The sequence below is a fragment of the Mustela nigripes genome, chromosome 2 (assembly GCF_022355385.1).
Source record: "Mustela nigripes isolate SB6536 chromosome 2, MUSNIG.SB6536, whole genome shotgun sequence".
Classification (NCBI taxonomy): Eukaryota; Metazoa; Chordata; class Mammalia; order Carnivora; family Mustelidae; genus Mustela; species Mustela nigripes.
In genome coordinates, this window is record NC_081558.1 from 108192749 (window position 1) to 108208969 (window position 16221).

Sequence of the window (16221 nt, forward strand, 5' to 3'; positions counted from 1 at the left end):
TATTCCTGTTAGATCTCCACTCAAAGATCATTTCATTTAAGGATTTAAAGATGTCCACCCATTGAATACAGTACTTCTTCCAAACCTGTCATTCTCTCTCTATATCCTTTACCTTGCCTCACTTTTATACAGAGAATTGCTACCCCTCAGTATATCATGTGTTGATTTGTGAGCTGAAGATTTAAATTCCAATATAATAGTGACGAGTTTTTACTCACCATTGTGTGGAATAGGGCTTGGTACATAAACGGTATTCAGGACATTTTTTAAAATTAACAGTTGCAAGAGAAAAATATGTAGTTACAAAAAGGCTATTTGATTAGACTCCAGGATTCTAATCCTACCTTTGCCTTCAACTAGGCACCTGTGTGACATTCCTCAAGTTACTAGCTCTCTATCTTTAGGTCCTTTATCTATAAAATGGAAATAATAGCTCTGTGGCCCAAATCCTATGTGAAAGGGTTTTACATAATAAAACACCAAACAACTATGAGGGATTTGGACAGATAAGATGTCCAAGTTTACAAATGGGAGTGGTGGCCAAGTTTAGCAAGAAGAACGCTGTATTGTGAGTAATGGTGACTGTAAGTCCTGATTCCTCCACTGATCAGCTCTGTGACACTGCCTCAGTTTCCTGATCTTTTCAAGCCTTATTTCCCGATGAAGGAGAAACTTTTTCCAGTATGACTTTTTCCACTCATTTTAAAGAAATAGTATCTTACCAGGAAAAACAATATAAATAGTAGTAACTAAGGAATTTTTATTAGCTCTTTCTCCATAACTCATCAGCCAACAGTAATTTAGTGAACACCCACATGTGCCTAGTCCTGTTCTAGCTGTTTGGGATAAATCAGGGCACAAAAGAGACAAATACCTTGTCTTTATAGAGTTCAACTTCCACTGTGGACAGACAAAAAATACATACAACAAGTAAACAAAGTAGTATTTTGAAAGGAGGTGTTACATGGACAAAAGAGCATGGTAAGGAACTAGGACTCACTCTGTTGAAAAGGATGTCTGAAGGGAAAGAAGTCAGGTTATAATTACGTAAGGGTCCGTGATATTTGATCACACCATCGTTGAAAGACTTTTTTTCCTCTTCTTCTCCCTGCCCCCACCATTTTTCTCCTTAAAACTTTGAAACTGTTGATATTGTGAATGATGCTACAATGAACATAGAGGAGCATAAATAATTGAAACTAGGGCACCTGGGTGGCTCAGTGAGTTAAGCCTCTGCTTTCGGCTCAGGTCATGATTCAGGGTCCTGGGATCGAGCCCCATATTGGGCTCTCTGCTCAGCAGGGAGCCTGCTTCCTCCTCTCTGTCTGCCTGCCTCTCTGCTTACTTGTGATCTCTGTCTGTCAAATAAATAAATAAAATCTTTAAAAAAATTGAAACTATACTATAAATATATTTTACTTAAAATTATAGGATAATGTATTCTCACTGAGTAGCATATTAGAATAGCATATCTTTGAAGAAATATTATAAAAAAAACTTTTTGAAATTAGTCATTTAATCTTTGCATGCAGAAATCTGTAAGCATCTTAATTATGACATGCAAGTGATCTCACTGGGTTTCTTAATATTGACTTCTTTAAAAGAAGTGATATTTTATATCCATTCATCAGCTGATGGACACTTGGGTTGTTTTCATAATCTGGCTATTGTAGATAATGCTGCTACAAACATCAGTGTGTATATAGTCTTTGAAATTAGTATTTTTGTATTATTTTGGTAAATACCTAGTAGTTCAATTCCTAGATAACAGAAGTAGTTTTATTTTTAACTTTCTGAGGAACTTCCATACTGTTTCTTAGAGTGGCTGCACCATTTTGCATTCCCACCAACAGTGCAAGAGGGTTCCCCTCTCTCTGCATCTTTGCCAATACATGCCATTTCTTGTGGTGGTGTTTTTAGCCATGGAGATGTGGAATATTACTTGGCCACAAAAAAAGAATGAACTCTTGCCATTTGCAATGACATAGATGGAGCCAGAGTATCACGTTAAGTGAAATAAGTCAGAGAAAAACAAATACCGTCTGATTTCACTCAGGAGTGGAATTTAAGAAGCAACACAAAGTGAGCAAAGGGAAAAAAAGAGAGAGGGAGGCAAACCAAGAAATGGACTTTTAACTATAGAGAACAAACTGAAAACAGATGGTTACCAGATGGGAGGGGTGGAGGAATGGGTTAAGTAGGTGATGGGGATTAAGGAGGGCACTTGTTGTGAGGAGCAGTGGGTGCTGTAAGAAATTGAATCATTATACTGTGCAACTGAAACATTATGCTGTATGTTAATTAACTGTAACTTAAATAAAAAATTAAAAGAAGCAATATTTTCATTGGAAATGAAATAAATAGCCGTATCTTCAAGATTCATGCATATTCTTCTTCTTTTTTTAAAAGATTTTATTTATTTAGTTGACAGAGATCACAAGTAGGCAGAGAGGCAGGCAGAGAGAGAGGAGGAAGAAGGCTCCCTGCTGAGCAGAGAGCCCAATATGGGGCTCGATTCCAGGACCCTGGGATCATGACCCGAGCCGAAGGCAGAGGCTTTAACCCACTGAGCCACCCAGGTGTCCTGACTCATGTGTATTCTTTAGTCCACTTATCTGGGAATTCATGATTTTTAGTACTAACTTGTCCATTCTTGGGAGTGGAGGTAGCACAGAGGCACATTTTTTTTTTTTCTTTTTTAAGATAATGGTCCCTCATTTGGCTTCTAACTTCCGAGGGGGTGCTGCACACACACTGCCCAGGTAGTTGTACTTTATAATAGGATGATGGTTAAGAGGAGGCCAGCTTCCTGAGAGCAAGCCATGTGTCTGGATTTATTGTGTGACTAAAGAAGCCAACAGAGGACAACCTGTTACATTGGACCCTCCAAAAGAGAGGTTGTTGTATTTGTAGGTTATATTTAGTACCTTTGGTCAACTACTCATCATAGAACATAGACATACGAACCAGTCACGGTCTTAGCACCGATACTCTCATTTTCAGAAAACTTTTATGCTCCAACTATGACCCACTTTTTAGGGCATGACTAATTAAAAAGTCCAAAATAACCGAAGAGCCATTTTTAGCATAGACTCTAAAAACAGAAAAACCACATCAGCATTTAGATTGCTGTTTATAGAGACTCTCCTCATTGGGTATTAAAAACCATCACCTGCAAGATGGGGTGGGACATTTGTTTCTGTTTGCTAGGACTTCTGGGGTTAGAGGAAGTGACAAAGTACCAGACAAATGCTCTTAGTTATAGCCTGTCTCTTCGTTCAATGAAAAGGACCCATACACTGCTGCTGCCAAGGGCAGAATTAGTTCCCCAACATGATGCTTTCATTGCAGGGTTCCCCTTGGTGCAGACTGAATGGAATTCTTGAGTAATGAAAATCATGGCACTCCCTTGTGACTGGAGAAGCCTGTTTCAGACCCAAGCTGTACTTGATACAGCTCTGGGTTCCAGGAACATCTGCCCTACACACGCTCTCACATGGTTTGACATGAGACCAAAACCATCTTGACAGGGAGTAAATTATGGGCATGGCCAGCAACCATCTTTACTCTCAAACCTGATTCACTTGCTTTTCTCACTTTTTCAACTTTTCGCCAAGATTTTCTTCTGTTATAAGGAGAAAATCTCCTGTAAGTTGGGTTCCCACCTGTCTACCTCTTCTATTTGGTCCCTCACTTGGTCTAACACTGTGTACCAAGGAAAGGAAAAGCAGACGAGGAGTGAGGGGGAAGGCACATATGCACATGTAGAGTGTATATTCACACATATGTGTATACACACATAGAGCAAAAACATTTCAACGGAGTTATGTTATTAAATACCTACTATGTAGAGGACTCAAGGTAGTCAGATATAACTAAGAGCTTAGTCATTTAAGCAAATACCATAAAATAAAAATAAAATTCTATGGTATATCAGAAAGGAACATAACACATTTGTGGTAAGCAAAAGTTTCATTCACTCATGTACCATGCATTTGTAGAAGAGTTTGTCCTCAAATTAGGCATTCTAGGGTCATATTTATCATACAAAAGATACTTGGTAACATTTGCCCTGTTTAGATTGAGACTGTTTTTCTAGAATGTTAAATGATTAGTTTTACAGTACCTAAGCATAAAAAAGATAAAACTTACGACAAAAACCAGTTCTTCATAGAATTGACTGAGTGTTAACAAAGACACTGACCATTAAAAAGAAAGAAAGAAAGAAAGAAAGAAAGAAAGAAAGCTGTAGAAATCAGGACCTAAATCATCTCCACCAGTGTCTAGCTGTTTTTAACTTGGACAAGTTACTCTATGCCTCAATTTCTTCATCTACAGAATCTGAAATAATAAGGTTTATGACCTACAGAGTGCTTATTGCAGGCCAGATGTTGTCTTAAGCCACTGACACAATTAACTCATTTAATTCTCAAAGCAACCTCGGTCAGGTAGAGGCTACTCTGCAGGAGGAAACTGGCACAGAGATTAAGTTAGGAGACCTAACAATTGGCAGAGAGAGAATCTGCACCAAGGCACACAACCCCAAAGGCCGGTCTCTTAAACATTATACTACCTACTTAGTTAGCAGTTAATACTAGAAAATCTTAAGGTGGTGTGAGGACTAAATGTGTAAAATTAAGTATGCAAAGTGCTTAGAATAGTTTCTGGCACATAGTAATAATTTAATAAGTATTAGACACTCAACAGCCTTATGTCCCATGCTCATTTTCGAAAACTCACAGAATCAAAAATTGAGATCTTCAAAAATTCGTAATTGTGGTTTCTGTTGTTGCCCTACTTAGTAAATGAGTGCTCATTAAAACTACATCATTTTATATCCATCGAGTTAGAAAAATTTAAAAATAGTGACTGCCAAAGCTGGGACTCTGGCAAAACACGTTGACTTGTCCTTTTAAATAGCAATGTTTTCCAGAAACTTGAAAAAGTATATTGTCTTTTGTGTCAACACTCTCACTTCTTCGATGACAGCACATTGTGAAGGAAGAAATGAAGTCTTCTGATCAGATAGTCCTGGTTTCAAATTCTGACTCAGATGAGAATGAAAATACAAAGAGGTTCTTCTAATTACTAAATAATCACATTGGTCAAATTAGTTCTCTCTGGGCATTCTTTTCCCTTGTCTGCAAACTTACCTTAAAAAACATATTATATGCGGGCGCCTGGGTGGCTCAGTGGGTTAGGGTTCTGCCTTCGGCTCAGGTCATGGTCTCAGGGTCCTGGGATGGAGCCCCGCATCTGGCTTTCTGCTCAGCGGGGAGCCTGCTTCCCCCACACACACTCTGCCTGCCTCTCTGACTACTTGTGATCTCTGTCTGTCAAATAAATAAAATAAAATCTTTAAAATATATATATATATAAAATATGAAATAATGCAGGCAAATTACATGGCACTTTGTATGGATTGAACATGTATTAGTTTGTCTTCCTTAAATATTTGTTCCATGGAACGATCCCAAGGAAATAACTCAAAAGAAAGTTGATTATATAATATTTTAAATTTTTAATAAAAATTATAGTGGTGCCTGGGTGGTGCCTGGGTGTCACGGTTGGTTGAGTAGCTGACTCTTGGTGTCGGCTTGGGTAGTGCTTTCACAGTCATGGGATAGAACCCTGAGTAGGGCCTCATGTTCAGCAAAAATTCTCTCTCTCTCTCCTTCTGTCACTCCCCTCTATGCTTATGCATTCTCTTTCTCACTCTCTCTAAAATAAATAAATAAATGAATCTTAAAAAAAAATTAATAAAAATTAAAATTGACCTAAATGTTCAATAAAGGAAATAAATATATTAAGTTGAATTGATAATGAGCTCCTTATGCAGTTACTTATGTTAAGTATGTTAAGTACTTACATTAAGTGCAAAAATACATGACAAATATTAAATAATTTATATAATGAATAAAACATTGATTATTTTATTTTAACTTCCATGTATAAAAAATTATGCACCAAAAAACAACTGTTTTACTAGATTTTTTTTCCCTTGTTGGCTTCCATTATTGTTGGGAACATGTTATTGGACTAATAAATAATTTTTTTGATATCATTAGTACAAAATCACAAGTGCCTTTTTCTGAATGGTTCATCTGAAAATACCTGAAGTGTTCTCATATTTATGTTTCCTCCTGAGCTTCAATGATCTTTCTTTACCTCACACTTAATTTGATGATTCTAGAACTAGTTTTGCTCAGTAAAAACAGTACTAAAAACCTCTGAATTTTTAAATTTCTTATCATATGTCCAAAATCTAGGACTTATTAAATATTTACTGAACACTATTGAATAGTTCCGTAGTTTACAGTGTTGAACTATTTAAAGCATTATCCTTTCTTTCTATTCCCAGTCACCCTAGCCAGCAGTATTTATCATCTTATTTTAATATGAGCTTATTTACAAAACTTATTTTAAAAACATGCCCAACAACTCAGATAAACTAGGTACTTAAAAAAAAAATTCTTATAAAACCCCAAATTATATATGTTTTTTTTTTTTGTTTTTATTTTGGATATGTTACTGTCATAATTTCCTGTTGTTTTGTTGAAAAAAATACCCCAATTTCACTTTTGCAGAGAAAAGTTTGGACTGCTTTAGAAAAAGTGCTTTGTGGTATTTTTAGCTTTTTCATATATATTCTGTCTTCCCAAGAAGCAAAGAAATACAGAGCTTCTCTGAAAGGAAAAAGGAAAGTAGAGAGAGGGAAAAAAATAAGCTTTCTACTTTATGGTTCTGCAGGATTGAGTTATTAGGGATAAAATTGTTGCGGCACTTGGGTGGCTCAGTTGGTTAAATGTCTGCCTTTGGCTCAGGTTGCAAACCCAGGGACCTGGGATCTAGTCCCACATCCAGCTCCGTGCTCAGCAGGAAGCCTGCTTCTCACTCTGTCTCCCTGCTTGTGCTCTCACTCTCTCTGTGTTAAATAAATAAATAAAATCTTTTAAAAACTGTATATAAACTGTATGTATGTAGATACAGTGGTACCTGGAGTGCCCGATAGAAGGGCTGCTCATGAATTCACAGGGGAGGGCAGCACTGAAGGCTTGTGCTCAGTGAGAAGACTTGATTCTACGTGAGATTCTGCAGCAAGCATGTCAATGGGCACACAACACCTAGGATGGCCTACATGCAGTAGCACTAACTTGAAGATAAGGCATTTATTAATATGCCAAGTTTTAGTTACGAAATCTTAATTAGATACACATCAGCCTCTACAGGATACTTTAAAAAAAAAAAATCGCTGACACAGGTGCAAAGATTTATCACATCAGAGAGTATCAATTAAGATGCTGAAAAAATTCATTTTGACTGGAAGGGTTTAGATTGCTCATAATTTAGTTTGAAAGCCCTGTCTAGCAGAAAGTTTTTGTTCATTCCCTGAGATAACAAAAGTGTGAAAAAGAAAAAGAAAATGGAAACACCTCTTATTAGCACTTTCTATTTGGAGGTTGCAATATAATGGAAAAGTTGGAAGATCTTTTTCTCAATGAAAGCTTTAGAAATTTATTTATTTTATTTATGTAGTTAAGAAATAAATGACATTATTAAATTCAAGCATAAACATGGAAGTTTGGTTGAACCAGAAAAAAATAAAGAAGAAAAACTAATGATGAATTTCAGGTTTAAAAAAAAAAAGAAGAAAAAGAAAATACCAAACTTTTCTTATTTTAAGAGGGAGGAGGGGAGAGGCAAGTTCGTAAGGGGAGAGGGAGAATTATAAGCAGTCTCCATGCCCAGCACAGAGCACAGTGCAGGGCGCAATCTCACACCCTGAGATCATGACCTGAGCCCATGCAGTAACTGACTGCATCACCCAGGCACCCCCACAAAGCTTGGAATTTTTAAGGAAGCCCTAAAAATTGACCACTTCTATGATGATATGTCAGAATATGATAGAGTAAGCTGGTTAAATGCAGTCAATAACCTTAAGGTATAATATATTTAACTTACAAGGAAAAGTCTGTTGCAGTGTTACTCTTCTCATGAATTTGTGTGTTTTCTATTATTTATTTCAATCTATACCACCACTTGTAAAAAAGCTTACATTAAAAATTCACCCTAGGTAACCACGTGGTTGGTTAGATTACCACACCAGCATCCAATTTTGTACTTCTTGAGTCAAATTGCTTTATCAGTTTTAACATTATTGTGATTCTGGTTTTCCCCTCAATTATAAGAGAGCTAACCAAGTTTATGGAAAGCGAGAAAGGGTGTTTTCTGTTCAACCTGACAAATTAAGCTTGCTCATTTGAAAAAGAGAAAAAGGTACTGGAAATTTGAAAGTGGCAAGGGGATTTTGAGCCTTACATTTTTATTTTCCTGTAATGATTTTTGAACTTAGAGGCTAATTCTTAACAAAGTCTCAAGATACAAAGGGAGAATAGAAGACAAACAATAAGGGCAGAGTGACAATTAATTTTCTTCATTTAAATTATCCCCTAAATATTATGGCTTAAGGTAAAACCGACATGTTAATAACTGTCATTTCCAAAACCCTGACTAACCAATAAGTACACATCACCTCATGTCCATTTCTCATCCTATTTTAAATGGAACAAAGTGACTTTCAGAGGTTGGGAAGTGCATAATTACATAGACTGAAGTCTTTGGACTTTGATCGTAATTATAGTGCTTTATCCATCCATCACTTGTTGCTTGAGGACTGTTCCTGGCGAGTTACTTAAAGGAGATAGGAACTCTGTTAGGACAAATTTGAGCTGCAAAACAGCTAATCAGAAACTTGGCTCTCTTGACTTGAAACAGATTGAAAATTGCCATGTTAATCTCACAATCCATTTGGCTCTTAAGTAAAGTGAGAACATGAAGTTTCCCTTTAGGAAGACATGTGTCTGTTGTTCATATCACTGGGTACCTTTTTATAAGCTTCTCTTTTTTTAATTTATCTTATTTTTTTTTATTTAAACTTTATTTTTTTCAGTGTTCCAAGCATTTTTTCTGCATCACACCCAGTGCTCCATGCCCCTTTTTAAAAGCTTCTATGGGGTCCCTGGGTCCAAGTTTGCCTCACTGTAGTGGTCTCAAAATTGACTGCAAACAAAGGAATCCTCTGTGGTGCTTGATTTAAAAAAAAAAAAAAATGCTAGTTTTGCATTCCTCCCCCTCACCCTCCATTTCCCAGAGAAAGGTATCAATGTAATTGTTAACCTAAAATTAACTTACAACCTCGGAGAGCCTAGGGTTATTTTTTCAGTAGTGGCCTGAGAACTCCATGAATCAAAACAGTTTGCTTTTGTTTACACTGCAATCCCAAGGCTCCACCTAGATTTATACAAATCATAGTCTCAGGCTGTGGATGTAACATCTCTCAGAATTCCTGACATCAGAAGTGAAAATGTAGGTTACTGTGGTTTCCTGAACCTGAAGTTGGGCATTATAAACTTGGGCATCAGTTACCATCTACGATTTGAATCGAAGTATATCTCCAGGGCCCCTGGGTGGCTCAGTTGGTTAAGTGTCTGCCTTCAGCTCAGGTCATGATCCTGGGGTTCTAGGATTGAGCCTCACATTGGGGTCCCTGCACAGCAGAAAGCCTGCTTCTCCCCCTCCCTGGGCTGTGTCCCCTGCTTGTTCTTCTTCTCCCTCTCTCTGTCAAATAAATAAATAAATGAAATATTTAAAAAAACCAAAAAAATAAAAAGAGAGAGAGAGAAAGAAATATATCTCCATGTAAAGCATGTTGAGGAACGTTAATAGATGCCACTAATAAAAGTCACCTTTCTAACTTGGTGGACACTTTGACCTTGCAGTCCTCAGCAAGCATGCGTCTTCCTAGCCTTCCTCATATCTCCTTGTATGATTTCTACATATGCAATTCTACTTTGGATTCCTTGAGTCTAGTTTTGTATCTTACACCTCCTACTATACCCTCTTGGCACCAAGAAATTATAAGTAAATACATAAAATAAGTTCCTTGAGTCCTTTAGTTAAATCAAAACAAAACATAGTTTTAGTGTTCATGTCTACAATTTGAGGATAAAATTTTTTACCTGGTAAATTAGTTTCCTGTGGATGCTGTAATAAGTTCCCCCAAGCTTGTGGCTTAAGCCAATAGAAATGCATCATCTTAGAGTTCTATAGGTCAGAAGCCTGATGCAGGTCTCACTGGACTGAAATCAAGGTGTTGGCAGGGCTGTATTCCATCTGCAGGCTATCGAGGAAAATCTGTTATTTTGCCTTTTCCAGGATCTGGAGCTGCCAGGCTGGCTTGCCTCGTGACCCCCTTCCAACTTCAAAATCTGTTGAGTCCTTTCTCACATCACATCACTGGCTCTTTTTCTCCTTCCAACTTCCACTTTTAAGGACTCTAATGATTACATTGAGCCCACGTGGTTAGTCCAAGATAATCCACCTATTTTATTGATCAGCTGAAACCTTCACTCCCCATTGCTGTGTAATAGAACATATCCACAGGTTCTGGAGATTAGGACCCGGTCATCTTTACAGGCCATTTTTCCACCTACCACACCTGCCCAGGTGGGTCATATACATGCTGCCCTGGGAAATACTTTGTTAACGGTAATGTTTTATACAGTTTTAACAAAATGATAATATGTTCTGTTGTAGAAATAACTTCAAACTGGATCACAAGTCTTAAATTCTAGATCTGCTTCTGCTACTATTTTGTTCTGTGATTTGGAGAAAATCACTTAACCCTTCTGGGATTCAGATTTCTCAACCTCAGTTGTGAAGTGAGGAGACAAGCCAAGACATACCAAGTCCCATAATGGTTCTTTTTTTTTTTTTTTAATTTTATTTATTTATTTGACAGACAAAGATCACAAGTAGGCAGAGAGGCAGGCAGAGAGAGAGGGGGAAGCAGGCTCCCTGCCAAGCAGAGAGCCCGAGGCGGGGCTCAATCCCAGGACCCTGGGACCATGACCTAAGCTGAAGGCAGAAGCTTTAACCTGCTGAGCCACCTAAGTGCCCCAGTCTCATAATTATTCTTAATTTTAAGATGATACCAAGCAAAAGGGAATGAAAGTATGCCCACATGAGGACACAATTATTGCTGGAAAGGAATCCCCAGTGTGCTGGGGTGCTGCATTCACATTGGTAAAACTAAGGAATTACACGAGGATAATGCATTTCAGAGTTGAGCTGGGGTCCTATATAAGGCTTCACATACCAACCGTGAAGAGTAGATCAGAGGTTCTAATCCCTAAATACTTCATGAGGAAACTTCTATTTAAATAGTTTAAATGATTTCATGAGGTCATATAATCAGTTAGTGGTGGAGTTAAGCCTATTATTCAGATCTTTTGACAAGTTCTATGTGTACTCAGTGTACACACTTCCCTGCCTCCCTACCATTTAAACTCACTCACAGCCCAGGGGTAACATCTAGAATTATAATACATCATACTTTGGACTAACCATAAATGATCATAAAGGGCTTTTAGAATTTATTCTTGTGAAAGTTGTAAGGGTTTGAAGCAGTTTTTTTTTTCTTCACTACAACTGATGGATATATTAGTCCCTGTTGATAAATTATACCTTCATATTTTTTTATGAACCAATTCTTCCTGCCTTCTGCCTTGCTTCAATTCAAGGACTGATAGAAACAACATACACAGACTGTACCATGTTGGCTTGTTATAGATCGAGAAACAGTGATTATGGAGATGGCCAAAATGAATGGATTAGCCTCACTAAAAGCTGGTTTGCTCATTGAAGTAAGTGGATACACCCTTTATGTCATAGCAGAAGTTGTATCATTTTATGTTATATCAATTTTGAAAGACATTGGATGTGCATAAACAATACCATGGGTATATATTTTATTTTTTGAACTTGGCCATGATCTTGACAGGTATAAGTGTACTTGAAAAAAGACTGCCTATAGAGAGTTTAATGAAAGGACTGTTTGCCAAGGCATAAGGGATAGGGTATGGGGTTTTGGAGTTCATAATGACTTGGAATACTGACCACTTTTACACTTGAAAGAAAAGGAGGGTAGGCATCGGGATCAGTGGCAAGGGTATCTGACACGTCCTGCAGCCTTTAGTAGAAAACCCAACAGGGAAGTGGCCAGGGAAACATATACCCTAACTTCCCTCCTTAGGCACTTTTTTTTTTTAATTAAAATTCAATTAGCCAACATACAGTACACCATTATTATTTGATATAATGTTCAGTGATTGATCAGTTGCGTTTAACACCCAGTGCTCATCGCATCTCCTAGGGTGCTTCTAACCCAAGAGTAAACCAGAGGAGAAAAGAAGAGTTAGGGCAGTCTTTCGAAGTCAGCTTCCAAAGGTACAGAAGGAGAAGGAGAAGAACGGAGGGTGCAAATGGAGAGGCAGGGGGAGGACACCCAACACAGAAGTACATCTGCCCTTCTGTGATATTCTCTTGTAAACGGAATGATGTTCCACTAGAAGTTCTCTGTCACCACACTTCCTTTTGGGATATATTTAGAAAGTACACTTAATGAAGTTGACCTTTTAACTGGTAAAGCATAAAATCCACAATCAATAGCAATTTACACAGGAAATGCTTCTTACTCATTCACATACCGCGTTAGCAGTTGGAACTTTTTTGAATAGAGGGTGACGGGCAAAAAAATAAAAAAATTACAAAATCATCTTGCGAGTGACTCAAATGATAATATGTTGCGTTTTCTCTTATTTTTAGCCCTCAGCTACCGTATTATCTCAAAATTTGATCTTGATTAATTTTTATCACATTAACTGCTTTATTTTCAGTTATATTTTGAAAGGATTTAATCTTTTAGAATTACACAGTTTAAAAATCTATTTTAAAAACTAGATGGCAGTTCTAAAGGCTAAAGAGTGAAAGAAGTCCCCAAATTATTACCCAACAATAAACTAACAGGGATTTAGATTCTAAAATGCTACATTTTAGATTCATTTTGAGTTATCACCTAATAAAAAATGAACAGAACTCATTGTTTATAGTTTTCATTTTTAAGGAAATGGTAATCTACCCATGCGCTCTTCTTTATTGATCTGCCATAATTTCATCTAAGCTTTGATATTTGTGCTAAAATTAAGTTAGCAATAAAATGACAAGGCTTGTGATTTCTTCCCCACCTTTTCTTCCTCTTTGTAATGGTCCAAATCATCAAAGAGGAAATCTTAGCTCCATGGTTTTCATGCTCTTTTGTTTGTCAGAAAAGTTTTTGCAAAGACTAAAGTAAATTAGCATAAACCCTGGAACACAACTAAATGTATAGTATATCAGTATGTTTAGGTGCAAAGTGAAAAAAAAAAACCACAGAGGGTGAAATCTCAATTTTAACCGAGAATGATTAGCATAGAACTTTGAAAGTGGCTTTTTGGGAATTACATTAATATTCAGTAATGAATGATAATAGCATCTCTCACTTATTCTATTCTTGATAAAAAGAAACCATGCATTAGGGTAGCTTGGAGTTAAAAATAACAAGATATCCTATTCTTTCTTTTTTTGAAAATTCCCTTTCATGACTTCTTTCTAAAGACGAGGTCAGGAAAAAAGACAAATTTAACTATGTAGATGACTACAATTGTGGAATGATTAAATTTGGTCTTCCTTAAAATAGATTTTGTAAACTGAGAACTACAAGGTTTGTCGGTTAAGAAAAAGCAACTTAAACCCATTCGCTCACTAGGCATTAAAGAGCATATTACTTATTCTTACATTGACAATACATGCTATCGTAGATACCTTGCAGTGTTAATCTACTTATTCACTTTTTCACTAAATAGTGTGGACAGGAAAATAGTAATAATTCAGTCTTTAAAATATGTGGTAAAACAGTTAAAATATTTGAGGAAAATATACATTATTAACTATATAAGTACCATAGAGTTAAATAAATAAATATTACGGCCACATCTTACTCATTTCGCTATTTCCAGTACCTTGCACAGAATAGATGCCCAGCAACAAGCATCTGTCTGCTCTTTATTTGCAAGTTGTTTTCATTACAAATGGAGAGTACACTATCTTGCTGAACACAATTTATTAAACTACTTTAATGTACTATTAGTGCTTTGAATTTTATAATATGTCAAAAGCAGGCGATTTTTATTCCATGAACTAACAGGTTGTTGGGACAATATCAGAAGCAATTTTCTCATTTATTTATATTTCCAGGCTTCTCTCATTAATCACGGGTAATGCCTGTAGACAGGGGTGTACAGGGTTGACGTGTGGGTTGCTAGTCAATAGAAGAAAGTTTCCTCCAGAGCTGAGGTAGATCCAAGTACCTACGTTAAAAAAGATGTCCTCAAGGGAAGCATGATACAGCTAATATTTCATCAAACCTATGCTCTTAGAATACCATTTCAAAAGATTTTGAGTAGAACAGAAAATTTTGAGTCTGGAAAACAATTTGGGAACTAGAAAATATTGGGTGTTTTGCTCTTTATTAACCCAATCCCCAACTCCATTGAAATCTAATTAATAAGTTATCCAAGAACATAAACTCCAGAGTCCCTCATTTTTGCTAACATTGTGATTTGTGGCAGATAGCAAGGCAAAAATCAGATCACCATTCACATTTCTCATTTCAACCTAGAAGACCACAATTTGCTTGCTCTTTCTCTCTTTTTTTTTTCTTTTTTCTCCCTCTCTTTTCTTTCTTCACCATTTACATTTCTGCTTCTGCTTTTTCAGACAGCTCACCAGAAACCTCACAGGAAGAGGAGCAAAGTCTACATTGTCAACATTAGTGTCCTACATGGTGACAAGTCATATTAATGAAAAAAGATCACACATCTTCTGTAATTGCCTAGGCAATGTGACAGTAACTGAGCCCTGCCCAGAGAGCCCACTCCACTTCTGGTATGAGCTTCCAATAAGCCTTGGTGGTGAATGACAAGTTAACCCCTTTGGAACCCCACCATTTTCAACACTCAGAGGACCTCTCTCATTAGTCTTATAAAATAAAGTATGAAATTCCAACATCAAATATCATGCTGTTAAATTAACAACATCACACTGCTACATACGACTTAAATATCTCCCATAACTTTATGACTGGAAAAACACTGTTCAGATTTCATTTACCAGTTTAAAAATAGCAAACTCTAATTTGAAACACATACACACACATCGTGCACATTCACTAATATTCTCTCTTAGTGCTAGGCAAATGTTCCTTCCTATAAATATAAATAAAATTCAGTACAATCATAAATTTTAAGTCAGATTTGTCAAAAGATGATATTTGTTATGAAACAAATCAAGAAGAAAATATTTCTTAGAGCCAAAATGACAAGCCACAATCTGTTGGCATAACAATGGCTATTCATCTATTTTTAATGTATAAATCAAAATTATTCTGTGTTTATTTTCACTTGAAGATAGTCCATTGATTATTATATCCATGACCAATGAAATTTCTTCTTCTTGGGTGGGTGAGCATTGAGCAAGGCAAATAACATATTTCCAACATCTGCAAATGTGTGATAACTTTTTTCAAGAAATCATAGGAAGATTGCCTTTGTAACTTTGTAGATCCAGATATGAGCTTAAAAGAAAATTAGAAAAGATGCCCACAAACCACTTTAAGTTCACAGCAAGTCCAAAATAATATCACTGTGCTCCCAAACAAGGAGGGGTTGCTCTTTGTAGACAGCAGAAACACTCATAATACACAAGGCACTCCAATTAAGTTTTGATAGAAGTTACGTCACATTTCAACTCACCGCTGGATGTATGGATCGGGACAGTACTGTAGGGTAGCACACCGAGAAGTTTCACAATTCATTTCCTTCAACTCTCTTTGATAATCAACAAGTGGAGAACAGTTAGAGAACATATACACATGTACCTGTGTATATATAGATAATAAAGCCAGGAGGCTAAAAGCAATAGGGTCAAATGCTATCAGACATAGAAGTTTAGACACTTCCCCCTTTGTACACATTTGCAAAGAGGCGGAGCGTTTGTTGATTTTAGCCAATGAGATTCGTCAAGTGACTCAAACATCAGAAACAGTTGATTCTTACCAGCTGGGCATCCTCTCTCAAATTGTTCTTCCCCCCTCTACCACGGCTTCAGAGTCCTGGAGGTATAGTGGTCACATTTGTTGGCAACTTGGAGGCATCTCTGAACTTCTGATCTCTCTGGTGATTGGATGCTGGCGTGAATGGCATCAGAGTTTAATTTCAGCAGCCGGGACTTTTATAACAGAACTGAGCTGATGAGTGTCCATCCTGCCCCAGCTAATTAACGTTT

General features: G+C 36.9%; 1 protein-coding gene across 4 annotated transcripts in view; it reads right to left on the reverse strand.

Annotated features, from left to right (window-relative positions):
* Window positions 1-15751, reverse strand: part of TP63 (tumor protein p63) — a 219960-nt gene extending 204209 nt beyond the window's left edge. For all 4 annotated transcript variants that reach the window (XM_059388024.1, XM_059388023.1, XM_059388025.1 and 1 more), the window contains exon 1: window positions 15690-15751. In XM_059388024.1, coding sequence (XP_059244007.1) covers window positions 15690-15751 — 62 coding nt within the window. The remainder of the gene's footprint in view (window positions 1-15689) is intronic.
* Window positions 15752-16221: the final 470 nt, after the last annotated feature.